This window comes from Momordica charantia (genome assembly GCF_013281855.1).
Source record: "Momordica charantia cultivar OHB3-1 chromosome 10 unlocalized genomic scaffold, Mcharantia_2.0 BLBB01000010.1, whole genome shotgun sequence".
Taxonomy (NCBI): domain Eukaryota; kingdom Viridiplantae; phylum Streptophyta; class Magnoliopsida; order Cucurbitales; family Cucurbitaceae; genus Momordica; species Momordica charantia.
The window spans coordinates 22,382,753-22,403,403 of NW_028275158.1; the positions used below are offsets into that span (position 1 = coordinate 22,382,753).

The 20,651-nt window shown below is 31.1% G+C and overlaps 2 protein-coding genes across 3 annotated transcripts; both read left to right on the top strand.

Annotated features, from left to right (window-relative positions):
* The first annotated feature begins 12,697 nt into the window (after nt 1–12,697).
* LOC111014782 (transcription factor bHLH14-like) lies at nt 12,698–14,683 on the top strand. The gene is made up of 3 exons (XM_088119186.1): nt 12,698–13,114; nt 13,834–13,841; nt 13,918–14,683. The coding sequence occupies exons 1-3, from the start codon at nt 12,762–12,764 to the stop codon at nt 14,487–14,489; spliced, it is 933 nt and encodes a 310-aa protein (XP_087975312.1). The 5' UTR covers nt 12,698–12,761; the 3' UTR covers nt 14,490–14,683.
* Nucleotides 14,684–16,579: 1,896 nt separating this feature from the next.
* LOC111014760 (beta-carotene isomerase D27) lies at nt 16,580–20,015 on the top strand. 2 transcript variants are annotated; one of them, XM_022289574.2, is made up of 6 exons: nt 16,595–17,231; nt 17,762–17,854; nt 18,892–18,953; nt 19,044–19,150; nt 19,649–19,744; nt 19,844–20,015. In XM_022289574.2, exons 1-6 carry the CDS (start codon nt 16,863–16,865, stop codon nt 19,891–19,893), a joined length of 777 nt encoding a protein of 258 aa, XP_022145266.1. In that variant the 5' UTR covers nt 16,595–16,862; the 3' UTR covers nt 19,894–20,015. The 2 variants fall into 2 exon arrangements, with proteins under 2 accessions (XP_022145267.1, XP_022145266.1); XM_022289575.2 differs by lacking the exon at nt 17,762–17,854 and having other exon boundaries at nt 16,580–17,231.
* The last annotated feature ends 636 nt before the right edge of the window (nt 20,016–20,651 follow it).

Here is a 20,651-nt window from a genome sequence, read left to right on the forward strand (position 1 = left end):
TAGACTTCCAGAGATAGTAAAGAGAGGGCCCCACAGACAAAGGAGGGGTTAGAAAGTCTTAGCATAATGATTTAGAAATTGGAAAAAGAAGCCCCCAAAAAACTTATAACCACAAGTCATTGACAAACCTAGACGGAATCTTTAACATTTTCTTTTGTATTTGAAACATCAAATTATCTCTCTTTCTTTACGACTTTAATTAACAATTTAGATATAGCTAAACTGGTTAAGACATATATTATCGATGATAATATTAGAGGTGATGGTCACTCTTTTTTTCTTTAAAACTTTAATTAAAATGATAAATTTAAGCCTAGCTCAACTGGTTAAGACGTATATCATTGACCAAAATGCTAGAAGTGAGGATCTCTTTTTATTTTTATTTTTTTAAATTTTAATTAAAGCAACCAATTTGAGTATAACTCAACTAGTTAAGATATATATTATCGACCAAAAGGTTAAAAAGTGAGGATCTCTCTTTCTTTGAATCTTTAATTAAAGTAGTCAATTTGCACATAAATTAAAGCATACGTTATTGACCAAAATATTAGAACTCTTTTTTAACTTTAGTTAAAATAATCAACCTGGACGTAGCTCAACTGTTTAAGACATTTATCATCGACCAAAAAGTTATAGGTTCGAATCTTCACTCTCGGAAAAAAAGAAAAAAAAAACTTTTAACTAAAGTAATTGGTTGAGTTTGTGAAGTGGGGTCAAAGTGATTACAAGGCATTAATGTGATTCATTGTCCAAAAACAGAATGAAAAGGCAACGAATTTGCCTAATTTATGTCTTTGTTTTTTTGAGTTTCAAAGTGAAAGGCCAACGTGTAATGTGTGCCCGCCCCCCTTCTTCCCTTTGTTTTTTCTTGGTCAAAATCATAGATAATTTTGTTCTTATTTGTTTTTCCACCTGTGGGATCCAACGTGGCTATCACGTCACCAGTCCTTTTACGGTAGAAATTAAAATGTTACAATATTTAAATTATACCGCTTAAATCGTTACAAATACTCAAGTTTAGGGATTAAAACGTTACTTCAATCAAAGTACAAATATCAAATATATTTTTTAACCTAATTCTTTTTCCTTTAATGACTACTTTTGAGTTACTAATTAATATAGAGTTTAATTACAATTTTGATTTTCAAGCTTTCAGAGTTATTGGTTAATAGGATCTTGAATTTAAAAAATGGTCTAATAACTAATAAGTTCTTCAACTTCTAATTTTGCGTCTAAACTTAAAAAAAAACACAAGTGAATTAGAGATTTATTTAAATACAAAATTAAAAGTTCGAGAATCTATTAGATATAGCATTTATTATAAACATAATTACTATATTTTCTTTTAAGTACAACAAATATAGTGGGGTAACTTTGTACTTTCACCTCGAACAGGTGCCTTTATAAAATAATTCATAGGGTTAGGGGTCCTTCTGCACCCCATCTTCCACAATTAAAAACTCGGGGAATACAATTTCGTTTTATCTGTAATATGTAGGGGTAAGATACGTAATTTATTTAATATGCAATGATGGGTATATGTGTGACTCGTTACCCTATGGTACCCCAAGGTAGGTACCATTGGATAAACGGTCACATACACCTAAGGGATTTCGAGTATCATTTTCCTTTTTACAATGAGACCCGAAACTCTCCACCACTAGATATTAAATAAATTATTTATCTTACCCCAAAGTAGGTACCATTGGATAAACGGTCACATACATTAGGAGATTTCGAATATATTTTCCTTTTTAAAATGAGACCCGAAATTCTCCACCACTACATATTAAATAAATTATTTATCTTATCCCGTACATAGTACATATTATAGGTAAAATGAAATCGTACGTCGGGTTCGGGTTTTTATTAGTGGAAGATGGGTGGAAGATGGCCCCCCCGAACCTAACCATATGAGTACTTTTGGTCTGTTTGGTTGCTCAAGGTTTTGAGTAATTTCAAATCTAAGCGGATTCGAAGCATCAAATTACTTATTTAACTTTACCGTATTTTAATTTACCATTATAGATTAATTAAAACCCTATATTAGTAATTTTTTAAAAATATTTTCCATTGGTTTCCACTTAACATCCAAACAAAAAAATTTAATTATATTAATTTCAAATCAGCTAAAAGTAAAAAATTAAAATTCTGTTTCGAATATTTCTACCACCAAATAAAATATTATCGTTGAGCTATATTCAGATCGACAATATCACGATACGACTCAACAGAAAGTTTAAAAAGGAGGGCGAGTACAAAAAAAGTAATTGATGAATTAACTTAGTGTTGATATTACATGGTGGGGCAAATTTCAATGAATGAGAAAAAAATAAAAAAGAAAGGATAGTGATTGGAAACCAAAGGGGAGGAATTAAAAGACGGGCGGACTTTTTTTCTTTTCATCCGAATTCAGAGAGCGAAACCCGCGGAGCCGCCCTCTCCATTCACGTGCCTAAAATTATTCTCCCATCTCGACTTTCAAGTTTATTCTATTTTGATTTTCGTTAATCGCTTTATTAGTATTTTCATTCACACCGTAAATTTTTCTTCATCAATAATTATTTAATTTTTTGTCAAAGCGAACATAGTTCAGTATATATTTCCCATTAAGATGCTGTGAATTTGATTCTTCGACCTAGATGTTGTACTAAAAAAAATATTTAATCTTTTTAAAACCTACATCATTTTTGTTAATGTAGCTGATAATAAATAGTAGTATTGAAAAATTTTTATGTGTATCTTCTTTTGAGTACAATGTAGGATGTATGTTTCGGAGCTACGTATTTTTTTTGTGTGATGGATGTTGAATGAGCGAATATTAAGTTGCAAATAAAAGGAAATATTAAAATATATTTTTTTTTCCAAGTTTAGAGACTAAATTTTTCTTTTAAATACTAAAATAGATATTTTGAAAGTTTAGGGACTAAAATAAGATTTAAATTTCTATTATTTTATTTTATAGACCTCACATTATTCTTTGCGGGTAAGATTATTAATTAAATTATAAATTCGATTCATATTTTTTTTTATATATTTTTAAAGTTATATCTATTTAATCTGTATAATAAGCTCCAAAACTTTTACTTCTAAAAATTCATGTGGTTAAACCTTTAATTTTATGTCATCAAATGTCTTAACTTCCTCCAAATCAACTAATCACACCATACTTAAATTTAATAGAGTTAACATTAGAGCCCTATATAAAAAGTTGAGATGCGTACTAGAAAGTTTTTAAAGAATGCTATTTAACTACTAATTGATCGGTCGAAATCTCCACTACAAATTTGACAGCAAATTAATTATGTTTTCGAAAAATAGAAAAAATATTTATTTTCTCTTTCGTCTTTCAATTTCTACATTTTTTTCTATGGGTAAAGAACTTAAAGGACGGTCAAAATGAGATTACGGACCCCGTTTTCTAACCATAGTTAAATATTTGTCTTTTTTACGTTGAAAATTTAGGAACATTTAGAAATATTTTAAAATACAAGGGACATCGTCCCAAAAATAAGGACCAAATTTATAATTTAATAAAAAAATTGATGTAAAAAAGGTGGTACATATTTGCTAGCTTGAAATAATATAAAATACAGTATCATTTTGTTATTACATATTAAACCACCGTCTCATTCTTAATTACACTTTCTTTTAATTTTTGTTTATTTTGGTTACTATATTTTCAAAGCATTTCTATTTATACAATGGAAATCCTTTGATACACATTGTTTTCGATTCTTCCTCTTAAAAATGACTCTCTCTCTCTATTATACTCATCTTTCTAAAAAAATCTCTATATTTCTCTCTAATTAGCAAAGATTCTCTTTTAAGGCATTACGTCATTGTTTGCGTATTACAATATAATTAAATCACTATTAGAAAGAGAACATTTTTTCACCTATGTAAGTCGTTATATTTAATCTTAAAAAAAATTCCTTTTTTTCTCTCTAATGGGTAAAGATTCTTTTTTAAGTTATTACGTCATTGTCTATGTATTACAATTAAATTACTATTAGAAAAAGAACATTTTTTCATCTATGTAAGTCGTTATATTTAATTTTTACGTGTGATAAAATTGAAGTACTAATGCCAACGTGAGTTTAGTTCAACATTTAAGACACTTAATTCTTTTCTTCAAGATCGGAGGTTTCATCCCCACAACTATTGTACTAAAAAAAGATTTAAGTACTAATTATAATTCAAGTATGAAAGTGCAACGATGGATAAAGTCGTAATATAAATTATGAAGAAAGAAATTAAGGAGTCTCCCCTTTAGGGTTTGACACGCACCATTTTTCCCCTTAAGCCAACAAAGCTACAGAAAATATGATGGAAGAATGGAAGACCATTTTAAATTAGTTTTAGAATTCAACTTTTATCTACTAACTTTGAATTTCTTCTTCTTCTTCTTTTTTTTTTTTTTTACTTTTAAAAATATTTATTTAAAATATGGCATAATTTTGACATTTCTTCCTCTATTTTAGGATTAGGTTGCGTTTGTAAAATAAAAAATGTATATTTCAAAATACAAGTTGATTTTTTGTATGCTTAAACTTCTAAAATATTTATTTTAATCTCTTAATTTTCACGATTATTCAATTTAATCATTGCACTTTTAAAATTGTCCACTATAATTCAAAAATCCATTCAAAATTAATCTCTGTTCCATTTATATTCATTCAACCAAACCATAATATATATATATATATATAATATTTGTTTGCTTTTTTAATTTTCACTCAGATTCAGACCCCTACAATAAACTTCAAATACAACCCCTTTACACCCTTTTTTCTTTAAAATTAATTATTAATTCTTACCCACGAGCTAAAATATCATCATACTCCACGTGGATTTCCTTATCATATGATAGTAGAAAGAAAATAACGTCACACATTATTATTGCAATCATTTACCATTCCTACATCAATTTTGGTCATTTTGAATTTCTACCCTCTTCCATCAGCATTTGCGTTTAATTATGGATTTTTTAAAATAATTATTTTTAAAAACAAATGACAAAATTAGTGTAGGTTTCAAAGTAATTACAAAACTAGTGTACATAAATCGCAGAGATGGACTGCGATTTCAACAAAGTCTCAGATGTGGGCTACGATTTCAACGTAATCGTAGCCATCACCTTCGATTTCAGTGAAGTCGCAGCCTGACAAATAAAAAGGTTGAAGTTGCGTACATTGTATACAACTTCCAACGTAAAAAATAAAAAGGTAGAAGTCGTTACGTTTAGCATGCGACTTTCGTTTAGTCACCTGTCACGTCAAATATACACGTTTGCACTAAAATCACATGCATGATAGGCGAGTTTTGACTTTTACTTTGACCTAACCTATTTTTAACAATAGTTTTAAAAAGTTACCGTGCTTTCAAATTTATCTATTTAAATTATATTTATTTTGTTATTATTTTTAATCTAATATTATTTTTATAATTTATTTTTAAAACTAGATTATTTTAAAGCTCTGGGGCTTGAGACTTAATTATTAGCACAAAGTTGGAGAGGCATAATTTTAACTGAGAAAGTAATATTAAAGGGTCAATGAGTAGATGATTTTATTTTATAGTATCAATTTTCTCACCCGTGATTTAACTAAAAAAGAGTGGATAGAAGTTCTTAATGGCCGATGGGATGCTGTTCTTCTATATATATATATTTATTTATTTATTTATCGTCAAAAAGGAATTAATATTTTTTTTTATGAGATTTGATTGATATGTTGGATATAATAGGAAAGGGCAAATAATGTATGAAAAAGAGGGTTGAGTGAATTTGTGAAACTCCCGTGCGCATGCAGACAGCAATTATATACATCAAGAAAAAACAACAGGAAGAAATTAAAATGGATCACAATAATATACCATTTTCGAATCTTCCATTAATTATCAAACATTATAATTCGAGCTTAATTAGTAGCTCAACTATATATGAAAACTACTTGCTCTCATTACACAATCAATCAATCGCAACCATTAACCGATTGTAATTAACACACGATACAAGTAATATGCAATGACCAAAACATAAGATTCAGACCGTGTATATATCAAGAAAAAGGAACAACCACGAAAAAATAAAAATAAAAGTGATCACAAAATCATGTTTGAACCTTTCATTAATTATCGATCAAAGTGACGCAACTCTTTCGTATATAGGGATCATTTTGAACCATTGAATATAATACATTGCAACTCTAACCGTCATGATCTCTAATATGTTATTAAAAACTCTGCGGGTCAACTTTGTAGAAACTATCTACTTTTAATAATATAACTAACACCACCTACTGACTTGTCTTGACACAATAATTAATAGCGTCACGATGTCCTTGCTCACGTACCTTCTGGGAAAATTTTCTTAGAGATCATCCAAGCAGAATTGCTAAAACAAATTAGCTTATATCCTTGAAGTTCTTAATGATAGACTACTTAAAAAGAAGATGTACTTTATCGATACACATATTATATACTTATCGTTCTTTTTAAATTTTTCTAAACCATGTTATTCTACACTTGTACCATTTTGATACGATGTTTGTTCATATGTCTCTTCACTTAAAAATCGGACAAACCGAGAGCATATATATGGTCACTTACAACTCTCTTCAATCCAAAGTTTAAACCAATTAATCTAATATAACAATTGGATGAAAATTTTGAAACAAAATTCAAAGAACAAGTTAGAAATTTTGGGTAGGGATGTTGAGGTAAAATTTTATATTATGACTTTTTAAACATAAATATTTTGATTTTAAAAAATTCAAGAGAGGAAAATTAACTTTTTTTTTTTTTAATTCTTTCCACATGTGAAATTTAAATTTAAGGAAACAATCCAAACCCTATCTCAATAATGCATGTTCGGCCGAAGAAAAAGAGATGATTAAAAGTAAAATGTATAATTTCAATAATGATGTGACATTGATTAAAGTATACTTAACATATATTATAAATGAACCAAATATAAACAAATTAAATTTAGTTAAAAAGTGGTAATTAGGTGATAGAAGATGATAATCATAGGTCAAAAGATTCCAAACCATGGTTAAATTAATTTGGTTTAATAGTGTAATTTCTCATACTTTAAGATAAGAGACTTTTGAAAAAATAGTCAAATAAATAGTAAAATAAAAATCTGTATATTTTTAACATGATGAAATATTTAAAAACAAGACTTTAGGATCATGTATATCTCATTTAAAAAGCATTTCAAGGATCTAAAAGCAATTATTTAGAAGTTTTTTGAAAAAATATATATTTAGTGTGTATCTCCATATAGTTTATTTCATTTACACCTATATTTTCATTACAGAAAAAAAATTAGAAAAATTCATTTTACTGCTATACCTAGTTTAAACTTTCGATTGGATTAATTCAAATTAGAACATTTTAAATGACGAACCAGATACAAACCACACAAAATATTACAACCAACTAAGCATTAAAAATCTATAAAAATTATTTATATATTTCCAATAGGTTAAAAAAATGTTCGATAGTATTGTTATATATATCATCCACAGATATATGAGAATGAAATTAAATTTCGGGAGACCCACTTTTATTAGACAAGGTATTAATTATTTTACGACTATTCAAAATAATGATTCAATTTTCTATTTCATTAGATTTTCTCCATCGCTCATCTAATGAAATAGAAAATTATGGCTTGATTCAATCTGAAAACTGACCGATGTACGAAGGTTTATAAAACTTGTACCGCATGTGAAAGCAATTTTTGTGATGTCGATAAGTTGTAACTATGTGCTAGATAAGAAAATACGAATATTTAATTTGAAGGTGACCAGACGGAGAAAAAGAGAAAAAGGTAACCAAGCATTAAAAATATATAAAAATTATTCATAAATTTCCAATAGGTTAAAAAAATATTTGATAGTATTGCCATATATATATATCGAAAATTAGTTGAGAAATCAAATTTGTATTATAAGAAAAACATTAAACGCGATTTTAACAGGTAGGGTAGGTAAGTGGCATTAATATTATGATGAAAAAAATAGTTTTTGTTTGGTATTGGTAGTATTGTCTATTTTGTAGGGCAATTTTTTTGGAAGTGAATCATAATGATGAAATGAAATGTTGATTAATCTTATATAAAATCTGAATCCACACGGAACATAAACACAATTGTTTGTCTCTACATTGTATATTAAATATATATTGCATTTATATCAAATAATTTTGGATATTAGTTTACTGGAATACGAGTAATGCAAAGAAATAATAAGACAGCTCTTTATTGAATATAATCTGTTCATAAATTACAAATATACGAATTAAAGAGTACCAAACACAACAATCTCCCACTTGTCCGAAAGCGAGACGGATGTACAAATTGGAGAGGTAAGTAATAATTTGATCCGTATATTTAATCTTTTTATGTAGATCAAATATACATTGTATATATTAAATATATACATTGTATATTAAATATTAAATACATATTGTTCTAGTTACATTGAATAATTTTGGATCTTAGCTTATTGGAATACGAGTAATACAAAGAAATAATAAGATAACTCTTTATTGAATTACAAATATACGAGTTAAAGGGCACCAAACACAACAATCTCCTACTCGTCCGAAAGTGAGAGGGATGTACAAGTATTACTAGGATATACAATATACCCAATTTAGAGAGGTAAGTAATGATTTGATCTGTTCAACTAGACTTACGTTGGGGAATCATATATTTCTCTTTTATATTATAATGGTGTATAAAACCAATTATAATATTAATGAAATATTAAAAAAATATTATCAAAATGTTACCATTGTGACTATAAATGTTTATGACAAAATTGTTAACTTATTTAAAAGTGTGAAGGGGTTATTTATTCATTTAGATACCATTTTTTAATTTTTTTTATTAAATTATAAGTTTGGTAGGTGTACAACTTTAATAAGTTGTTCAACATTTAAAAAAGTGGTTAATATATTTTTAAATTTTCATTGTTCTTTATTCTAAAAAAAAATAATAATAAATTCATGAGCTTTCACCTTTACGTCGGATAGAGAATCCTATATTTTAAAAATTGTCTCATAAGTTAAGTATTCATTATTAAAAAAAAAAGTGGGTACTGATAACCCTTTTGTTTTTAAAATTATGCTGGGCTTCCTCCCCATATTTTGGTCTATGTTTTTTTTTTTTTTTTTTTTCAGTTTTCTTAAAACCTTATTTGACTTCTAGGCTCAATTTTAAAAACAAAAACAAGTTTTTGAAAAGTACAGCATTTTCCCATTTTTGAAAATTACATTTCCCAGTTTTTGAAACACAGGGATAGAAATAGTGTTTATAAGCTTAATTTTCAAGAACAGAAAACAAAAACAAAATGATTATCAAATGGATCGTCCTTAAGGATTTATTAGATACAACATTAAAAGTTTAGACAGACCTCACCAACTGATCTAGTTAAAGGATATATTATCGACTAAAATATCAGAGGTACAAATTTCCACGCAACATATAATTGAACAAAGAAAACCTCTTGGACAATTCAAAAACTTACTAAATTTAGAAATCCATCGTCATCAATATTTTTCTCATCGACTACTCTTCTTTAAAAAAAAAAATAATAATAATAATAAAAAGGTTTCAATTAAAATTTTCTATTTTAAATAAAATATACTGAGAAAATTTAATTTTTTTTCTCTATGTATTACTAAAGGCTATTTTGATAACCATAATTTCATATAATTAAAGTCTTAAATATTTTCTCCATTGTTGGTAAAAGAAAACAATCTCACACCAAAAACCACAATAAACATCTAAATCAATCAACTCTTCTAACCACTTTCTTCATGCATTCAAGGCCGCCAATGGATAATTTCGACGGAAAGAGAATTACTTTTCATTATGAAAATATATGGTAACTCAAGAAAATTATCCAAAAAAAAAAAATTATATCTCACGATTAAAAGAAAAAAAAATCTACTTGGGTAATATATTATTAGAAGACACTTCGAAAAGTAGACATTTTATTGAAAATTTTGAATACATTGAGTAAGAAAAAAAAATAACTTGGAATGATGAAGGTTGAAAACAAATTTCTTCAAAAAAAAAATATATATATATAAAATAATAATAATAATAATAATAATAAAACAAGAAAGAAAAAGGTTGAAAACAAATGAGTTACGTCACAATTTTGATCCATAAACCATTCAACGTCGTATTCTCTTTAACCTTTGAAAAAGTTCTAATTTTATGTTTGATAAAATTATCAATCAAATATACGTGGACTATAATTTCGAGTACTAATAATTATAAATTAGTCCGTACCTAGCAGAAAATTAGAGTATTCATGAGTTTGGATGGGTTGAATTTAAACTATTAATTTTTAGATCACATCCAATTAATCCGAGTTATAAATTTGTTCAACCCAAACAACTGTTACTAAATAATGAATCTAACCTCTAAAATATTTATATAATTGGTTTGAGTTATTCAATTACTCCTTCAAAATATTATGTAAAAAAGTAAATACTAATATCTTGAACATTTATTTACATATTTTTTAACATTAAATCAAGAATATTCTTTGTTAATGTTTATTTATATGGTAAAAAATTACACTCCTAAAACTTAAAAACTTATTTTTAAAAGTTATTGGAAAATAAATAAATCATAAAATATTATTTAATGAAATAAAATTAAAATAAATATATCCATATATAATTATAGGTAATTAAAAGAAACGATTTTCAAATTAATAATAAGTTCGGGCTAACTTGGTTCAACTCAAATTTATTTTAAGTTGTGGGTTACGTTGATCGATTCTTTTTTCTTTTTTTTCCCTTTTCAGGTTATTGAGTTTTTCGAACATCCTTATTGAAAACCCAGTTCTCTAAACTTTACACACTCCATCTGTTCGATCGTTCATACATGTTTATGCTCGTCCTAATATTTATAATTTAGAGATTTATTAAATACAAAATAAAAGTCGATTAAAAATGCAATTCTTTAATCTATGTGATCGAATAAATGAGGAAATGAGGATTGACGGAGGTGTACGCATCTAACATTGAACTATTTTGACCCATAACTATTAGAGGCAAAGTATACCAAAACATTAAATTCTCAATTCCATAAATGAACACACACTTTACAATTCAAGATTCTTATAACTTTTTATTAGAATTCCACAACATAAAATGGTCGTGTTCATGCTACCAAATCCCTAAATTTATGGGTCTTTTGCTTAAATTATCGCTATGTATATCAAAATTGAATAGCAATAGATATCTCATACTAGATTTTTAATTTCGTGTTTGATAGGTCTCTACTAAACGTCCAAACATGTTTGGAATAAAATAAGCTCACCACATAATCTTTAAAGTAATACAGATATTGCTAAGGGTAGAATCAAAACTTGCCACGTGGCCCTCTCACTTGAAAACGACTATGTGGATTTTAGCTTAGATGCCACTGAAGTAAAATCTATTGTATCAGGTTTGACAGGGCAATGCTTCCCAAAATTCTCCGATAAAAGGCCGAATCCATTCCTCACATAGGGGAGCAATTCTATACAACCTTACCAACCTTGAATCAACATTATCTCAGACTAAGCACTAACTTAAACATTTAGAGTATACATGGCTGAATACCACACTAGTCTAAGATTATGTCAGCAGGTCCTCACTTCAACTGACCAGATTTCCAACTCGAACAAGACGTCGTCTCGCGTCACCTCGCTCGAAAATCCTACACGAACAGCTACTACGTCTCACATAATTAACGACAAAGAACTATCAGACAAAAAAAAAATTGAAAATTCAAAGATCAAGTACACTAGATAGACACAGCTTTGATAATTCAATGACCCATTAAAATATTTTTGAAAGTACGAAGACTAAAATAAACACGATGCATAAAAGTTCATGAACATGACTCGTAAATATTTAACTTAAAAAGATAACCCCACGTACGACAAAGGAAAAGAAAACGAAAGAAAGTTGAATTATACAATGGGATCCAAGAAAGTTGAATTTGAGCGCATGGAAATGGTGGGTGTTTGGGGAAGAGAATACCCTGGACACGTGGAGGACCCCTATTGGTGCTCCAAGATGACTCATGAGTCATGCCCCAGTTCGGACCGCCGAGATCACCACCACTAGCGTTGACAGATGCTAAGTATGAGGGCCGAGGTGAACCTGGCCGAGGTCCGACCTACCGGGAAGCTCGGTAGGGGCCGATGTGAGCTACTGTCAGTGGCGTGATTATCGGGTGTAACCGTCGGCCCCGAGATTACCGGGTGTAACCGACGGTCCCGAGATTACCAGGTGTAACCGTCGCGAGATTAGCGGGACTACCACCCATAAGTAGAGGACCTCACTCCACGATCAGGTACGATGATTTCTGACCTCGAACTAAACTGGGAATCCGACCTATACTGACTTGATCGTCGGAGTGCTCACCTTTTTGTGCAGGTCCGCCCAAGTATTCAGATCGGTCCGGAGGCCGAGTTCGAGCTGCAATCTGAAATACATTGTTGTGCCATATCCTTGCATAAAGAGTGGGTGAATGATTGAATTTACCAACATTTTAAACATAGAACACACACAAAGGTGGGCTCCTTAATGAACATCATCTTTGTTTTTTTTTTTTTTTGTCTATATAAGCTGAATGTTTATAATATCATATTTGTCTCTCCTCTCTCTCATATCCAATCTTCAAACTCCAAATTATTTTTTACAGAGAAATTGAACTCAAAATTAATCAACCCTCCATGGATGAAATGGTTTCTCCTTGTTCCTCTCCAAATTCAGCCAACCCTACGCTTCAACAGAGGCTGCAATTCATCCTCCATAATCGCCCTGAATGGTGGGCTTACTCCATTTTCTGGCAGCCTTCAAAGGACATCACTGGGAATCTTGTTTTCACTTGGAGAGATGGCCATTTTCGCGGCTCGAGGGAGTTCGTCGCCCGATCCTCGAAAACGGGCGGCCGTGGCGGGGGACAACTGATTAGTTTCAAGGTGGAGGGCGGCAACAAGGAGAGGGAGGCAATGTTTCACGATTTGTTTTATGACGAATTGGTGGTGAATAGAATGGAAGGGGGCGATTTCATGGACTTGGAAGGGTAATGTTAATAGACTTGTTCGATAACCATTTTGTTTTTAATTTTTGATCTTCGAAAATTAATGTCTAAACACTACTTTTTCATTTCTATATTTCTTTGTTTTGAATCTGCTTCTTCCAAAATTCAATCCAAGTTTTGAAAACTAAAAAAAAAATTTAAAACTCGTCTTTATTTTTGTTTTTGAAATTTGACTCAAAATTTAAATGTGTTTTTAAGGGAGGTGGAGACATGCTAAAGAAATTGTGACTCAACCGAGAATAATTGTCAAAATCAGAAAGCTAAAAACGAAATTATTATTGATCAAGGTCCAAGTTATTTTCGTTCGTATTCTTAACATTCTCGTCCTCAATTATGGAGGAAACAAAGACTTTGAATATTTAATCATTTTTAATGAATAAAAAAAATGACATTATAGGAGTTTAAACATATAACTTCATTTCGGATATCATATTAGTTTATAGGTGAATTCAAAAAATTGTATTCACATTTTGGCGCTCTTTAGAGAGAATGATATTGCACTGATCTCAAAATAACTAGATCTCATAGTTAACAGTAGAATACTAATTTAAATTCATTGTTTATTTTATTTATTTACTTTTACATGTGGGAGTAGGGATTGAATTTACAGCCTCTTAATTGGAGATATATATATACATCAATTATGGATGAGCTATACTCGCTTTGGCTATCATGTTTTCATTTTCTATTGAGAAATTAAGATTGAAAGGTTACATTAAATTAGCGTTTCAATCCTTTTCAATATTTCAAATCACATGATCTAATATCGTTTCTTGAACTTACAGGGAGTGTTAAGAGGGGGAAGAGGCCCGGGAAGAACAAAACAGATCCATTGTCACCTCCGGTGAACCATGTGGAAGCAGAGCGGCAGCGACGACAGAAGCTGAACCACAGATTCTACGCACTCCGATCAGTGGTTCCAAACGTATCGAAAATGGACAAAGCGTCGCTACTCGCCGATGCTGTAGTTTACATCAATGAGCTCAAGTCCAAGATCCAAGGCATGGAGTCCAAACTGAAATCACAGCATCATAGCAGCAGCATGAGCAGTGTATTTGATCAGAACCGGAGCACGATATCGACCGTGGAGCAGACGATAAGCTCGACGAGTTACTTGATGAACAACACCAAGATCAATAATGTAGAAGTGAGAATTATTGAGTCAGAAGCAATGGTGAGAGTTCAGCGCAGAGATGAAAATTATCCATCAGCAAGGCTTCTGAATGTGCTAAGGGATTTGGGACTATCAAGTGTAAATGATATGATGCTTCAAGATGTTGTTGTTAGAGTTCCTCAAGGGGCGGCCTTGAAAGAGAAGACCTTACGCACCGCTATACTTCAACGACTTGAATATTAACTATTGAGCAGCAAATTACACTTTAAGTCAATGAAGTTTGGATCATAGACTTTCTCCGTGAGAGAGAAGTCCTTAAGAATTATTGTACGCTAAGTTGCATGTTCCCTATTTTTATTTTGTTTCTAAAGCTCAACTTATAAAGATAACCTTCTTCTCTTCTTTAGAGTTCATGAATGGTAAGTTCTTACGTGCATGTTTTTAGCTTGTACGTCGATCTATATTGTTGAAATAATATGATGATATTGTCTACTATGAAAACTAACGTCTAACATGATGCTCGATCGAAGTAATAGAGATTTTCTCAGGATGCTCTTGACCTCACTCGGGATAAACTCTTTTATGATCTCACTCAGGATGCTCGATCATAGTAATAGGGATTTTCTTCTTGTAACTTTCAATCTAGCGTACTATGTTCATATCTCATGACTCGTCTTCTAAGATATACAATAAAAAGGTTGATGAATTGATAATTTTATCAACTTTTTCGGCCCTCGACTCTTTAAAACTAGAAGTTTGAAAATGAAACTAACTTATTAGGTCAAAATTTTATTTGATATAGGTGGAAAAAGATCGATGATCATCAAATAATTCAGATGGGGTCCAAAGAAATAATAATATATCATATCAATTGTAAGTGTCTTTTTCATTGAGAACTCTAAATTAAAGTGGTTTTGGTTGTTTTTTCTTTTTTTTTTTCACTTTAGAAATTGATGCATGAAAGTTCTTGAAAATGATAGAGTGACGAAGTTAATAAAAGTCACCTCTTTTATATTTCTCTTTTGATACAACGAAACAAATCGTGCACACTCGAATTACTATAAAGTATTATGAGCATAGATCGCTAATATGAACATAGATTAACTGTTAAAACATACATCATGGTTTGAATTCTACTCCCACATGTTGTTGAACTATATATATTATATATATAATATATATATATATATATTAGTACAGACGTGATATCGAGGAGAGAGCAAGTCATTGTTGAGTGTTCACTTAACATTAAAGTGATGTTTGACAGAATGACTCCAACTATCAAATTAGTGTTGTGAGATTCTACGTTTACAAATCATTGTATTACTATGTTTGATTGCAACGACATCTTTCATAATTTTATTTCGAGTTACTAACTTCTCTTTTTTCTTTCTTCTTTTCTTCATTTTGGATCAGGAAATGGAAGAGTCGCGTGAATTAAAAATCCAAGGAAGGTTCATGGCCAAGGGTAAAGATGCCGAGTAACAGTTATTTTGGAATGTACTCGTTATGTTCGAAACAGTGTTAATAAGAAATCATTTGGGGATTTCCAGATATATTACTCAAAATTAAAATAGGCACAATACACCTAGTCAGTTGGAATTTATCGAATTAGTATTGTTAGATTATGTACGGGGTAAACTAAATGACAAGTGAGCTCGATGTATGTAGATATCTCAATACAGAATGACTAAAGATCTCAATCGAACAAATATGTGAATAGTTGTCAGTGTTTAGGTTGTATGATCTATAAAATTGATTTGACTATAAGTTGTTAGAAATTATCCCACATGATCGGTTAAAAAGAGAAAATTGAAGCTCGTAAAATTAACACTTAAAAAGTATGTTTGCCCACACTTAGGTCAACAGGCTTTTAAAGTGCCCATCTTCCCCACCACAGACTGCCATATCCATCCTTGACACAACCACAGCCACAAATCTATTTCTAACCTCATCCTCATGTCTTCATCAATGATATTTCAATTTTAGCCAAGAATAATTCATCAAAACCTCTTGATCCATGAACCAAATCACGACACGTCACACACCAATTAATGTTTTCCTTGTGTCGTCCTTCTAGACTAACTCAGTCAAACTAATAAAACAATAATTCACCACTCTTCTTGTCCAAGTGTACGTGTCAAAAGAGATGTTGTCCTTTACTTATATATTAGGGATCAATCTTCTCCCTATCCTAATTAACCTCTAGATAAAGTACATTATATCGTCTGTTTTAGAGATTGACGATTTATCCAATTCAGTAATAAACATCTATTGGCATTCTAGCATTCGTTCTCTTTTAATGGCGAACTCGAAAGAGGGAATCTAATATTCTTTAGTTGGGAATATCATAAAAGGATGAACCGCCTTGTAACTTGTTCCAAAATAAAAAAAGACACCGTTCGTATCCCCGATATCCAATGATGAATCATAGAGAAGCAAAATTTGGAGAGTCGGGACAAATTAGAGGACTTCATATCTTTATAAAATCATAATATCTCTCAAAAGCAAACCTCAGCCACCCACAAGCTGTGTGGAATCATCATATCATTTGACATGATAAAAGGTAATTAATCTGATGAAGTTGAAGCAAATAGTAGCTACAAAGTGGTTTTAATGGTGGTTGTGAAGCTACAAAGTGGCCAATTCTTGAGAGCTCCAGTTGAGAGGATTGGGAGCAGAAGGAGGGGAAGAGGACTTATCCGATGTGGGATTGCAGAGGCATCGGGGGAGCCAGCTCCATTGGGGCAGAAGACAAAGTACAGTGATGGGGCGTTTGAGAAGGTTTTTATGACACTTTTTGCTGGAAAAATGGAGAAATTTTCAAAGGAGGAGAAGAAGAAGGGAAAATGGTGGGATCTTTATGATTATGAAAGCTTTGTGGATGCTTCCAAGAGAGTAATGCAAGGCAGAAACCGAGTGCAGCAGCAGCAAGTTGTGCGTCAGGTTCTCTTGTCTATGCTTCCTCCCGGTGCACCTGCACAGGTAAGAATTAGTAAATCTGTTGCGGCTAAAATGGGAACGAACTTGATTTTATACTTACAAATAGAATACGATAGAATGGTTCTATTCCATTATTACGTCAACTATGAGTTGAGTTCTTTAACCATGCAACTACGAATCCTCAATAGAATCCTTAATAGAATGTCATAGGTGGTATCTGAAACTTATCAACTTACCTTCATATATCTTTCTGGATTTGCAGTTAAAATTGTTAGTCATATTCGTTATAGCTCTATCGAGTTATCTCAAGCTCGGTGAAGTTAGTAATGTTTACTGTAAACTTTTAAATTGGACAAGTGTTGCAATTTTTCCTTGGTTAGAAGAAGTGCTTGGAAGAAAGAATTACAAAATTGACGGAGATGCAGTGAAAGACAATGCTAGAGCTAGATTTTTTCTTTGATTCTTGTTAAATTTTGTAGATTTGACAAGAATAGAAAGTTCAGGGTAGAAATGGATTAATTCCCTCCTGATAATATAATCATAAAGAGAAATTGTTGTCGAATGGCGCGCAGTTCAGGAAATTGTTCCCGCCGACGAAGTGGGCTTGTGAATTCAATGCGTCAATAACAGTGCCATTTTTTCAGTGGTTGGTCGGCCCCTCCGAGGTAATTAATTTCTCCATTCCATTCCCATCTTCAAATTCGAAGCCCTAATTTTCTGCGCCACGCCGCCATGGCTAAGGCCACGGAGATACCTAATTTCTATGAATCCCTGCTCTTCTCTTCACTTTAGGCTCTCTCTTTTTTGTTGATTTGAATGCTTCAGTTTTCCAAATGAATGCGCACTGTTACTGAACAATTAGTGAATGATTCTGAATTGCTTAGTGCTGATACTTGTTGGTTGTTGGTTTTGGAATGGAGTAATTTTGTTTTGATACTCCATCGTACACTTTTAAAGTTGTGTCTAATAAATTTAGACACGGAACCTTCAATTTTGTAATAAAATTATCTATTATAAAATTGAAGTAAATTGTTTGGCACAAACTAGTATGGATGCCTTGAATCTTTGTTTTAGGAACTTTTTCTTTTCTAGTTCTTGTTTTGTTAGTTGTAGTTGGATTTGTGATTGAGGTTAGATGACTGTGGCGTTGTAATATATGTGTGATGAGATAACCCTCTGACTCTACAATATTTGATAGTCAGGTAGTATGTGGATTTTAATATCTTAAATAGGTGACTATCATGGATTTTAATATCACATATTTATGTAAGGTTGCATCTAACAAGTTTAGATAACGAACCCTCAAAAGCATCTATTACAAAATTGAAGTAAATTGCTTAGCACGGATGTAGTTGGCTTGAATCTTTTTTTTTAGGAACTTGTCCTTTTTTCTAGTTCTTGTTTTGTTAGTTGTAGTTAGATTTGTTATTGAGATCAAATGACTAGTATTATAATATATTTGCATTTAGGTAAGTGACCATCATGAACTTATATCCTGAAGTTATTTTAATTTTTGATTTGTATCTCATTGTTAATAATATGATAATAAGAATCTTGCATTAATCTTCATCTAATCGTCAACAATTTGCTAGTTTCCAAGACTTTTTACTCTGCAAAAGGTCATGAGTTAAATCAACAAACTTTCCATAACTCTATAACCTTCCAATATATGTGGAAGAATCTTATACTTTCTTTTGTATAGGTGGTGGAAGTGGAGGTAGATGGTATAAAGCAAAGAAGTGGAGTTCATATAAAGAAGTGCCGGTATATATAAACTTCATTTGGTTATGGTGATGGTTATCAATCCATAATTACAAAAAGTATATATTCATCTTCACTTTATACCAATCGAAGGTACCTGGAGAACAGTGGGTGTGTTGGTATGTGTGTGAATATGTGCAAGATACCCACACAAGATTTCTTCACCAATGAATTTGGGCTCCCTCTCACCATGAATCCTAGTACGTATATCTTTGATCATGTTTTAACTTGATCATATTTGATTCAATGCATACCTAGACAATCTTATGTTCTTTTCTAATGAAACAAGAAAATATGTTAAAAGAACACTGCACAAAAGGAAATTACATAATCGAAACATTCTAATCATTGATAATCATAAAGATGCTATAATTACAAAATAATTTCTTGTGGTTTGAACACCGCTTTGTTGTAGCCAAAATGTTATACCATCATGATAGAATCAAAGAACTGAAATGGTATCATAAGTGATAAAAGAAGTACAATAATTCCCCTATTATAGTATTCAAGGGTACATATTAACCTCTCAAGTTTATTTTGGAGCCCAAACCAACTAAATCATTGCCTACCTTCATCTCCTATGGGCTCGCACTCCTATCTATAATCACAAACAAATTCCTTGTCTAATTACTAATATGCTCTTAATACTTTAATGGCATTTCTAATACATTGTTTCTCCTTGCTCCTGTCGAACTTAGATTTTGAAGACATGAGTTGCGAGATGATATATGGCCAAGTTCCACCGCGGTTTGAAGAGGATCCAGTATCTAATCAACCTTGCTACACAAATTTATGTAAGGGAATGTCTGTTTGCATTCCAATGATGAAGCATATTTGCTAAAATGCTTCAAGTTTTTCACTAATTCATATATCTTCATTTGTGTTTGTGGCAGGTTCCCTGGCGAATCCTAGTGCCTCTTTATGTCCTAAATTACAAGCTTGAATGCATTATCTCATGAAAATTTATGAAAAATACTCAGATGCTGGTAATATCCATATTCATCACCCGTAGAAAACTCTTTTATTTTTTGAAATATATTAAAAAAAATCATGTCAAAAATTTAATGATGATCATTAGGGATGGTAACAGGACAAGGCAGGACAGGGCAAAGCTGGGGTCATCCCCATCCTCGCTCCATTGGGGATTTTTTCCCTCATCTCCAATCCTGTCTTTGAAATTTTGGAGGCTGGGACAAGGCAGGGATTCCCTAATCGGGGAGGGGAATCCGTCCCCAATATATATATTAGAAATATTTACTAATATTTTAATTCTTTAAAAAATATAAACTTTTTCTTGTATAGAATAGTGTAAAATTCAATTAAATATAATTAAAATTATTTATTAAAATTAATATATTAATATTATATAAAATAAAAATTAGTAAAATATTAAATGGGACGAGGTTGGAGCAGGGACAAGGACTACGCAGGAACCTCCCCCATCCCCACCTTGTCCCGGGACCTCAAGTAGGATCATCGGTTTGACCCTGTCCCCTATCAATTTGGGGATTCCCGACCCGATCGGTTGGGTACCCGCGGTTTCTTTTACCATCCCTAGTGGTTTGCAATGAATATTGATCGATATGCACTTAAATATTTTCATGGTCTGATTTTATTCACCGCCACCAAACTGGCATTTGGCACATATGGTATATTTTTTATTCCAACACTGTCGGATGCATACCATACAATATATAATAT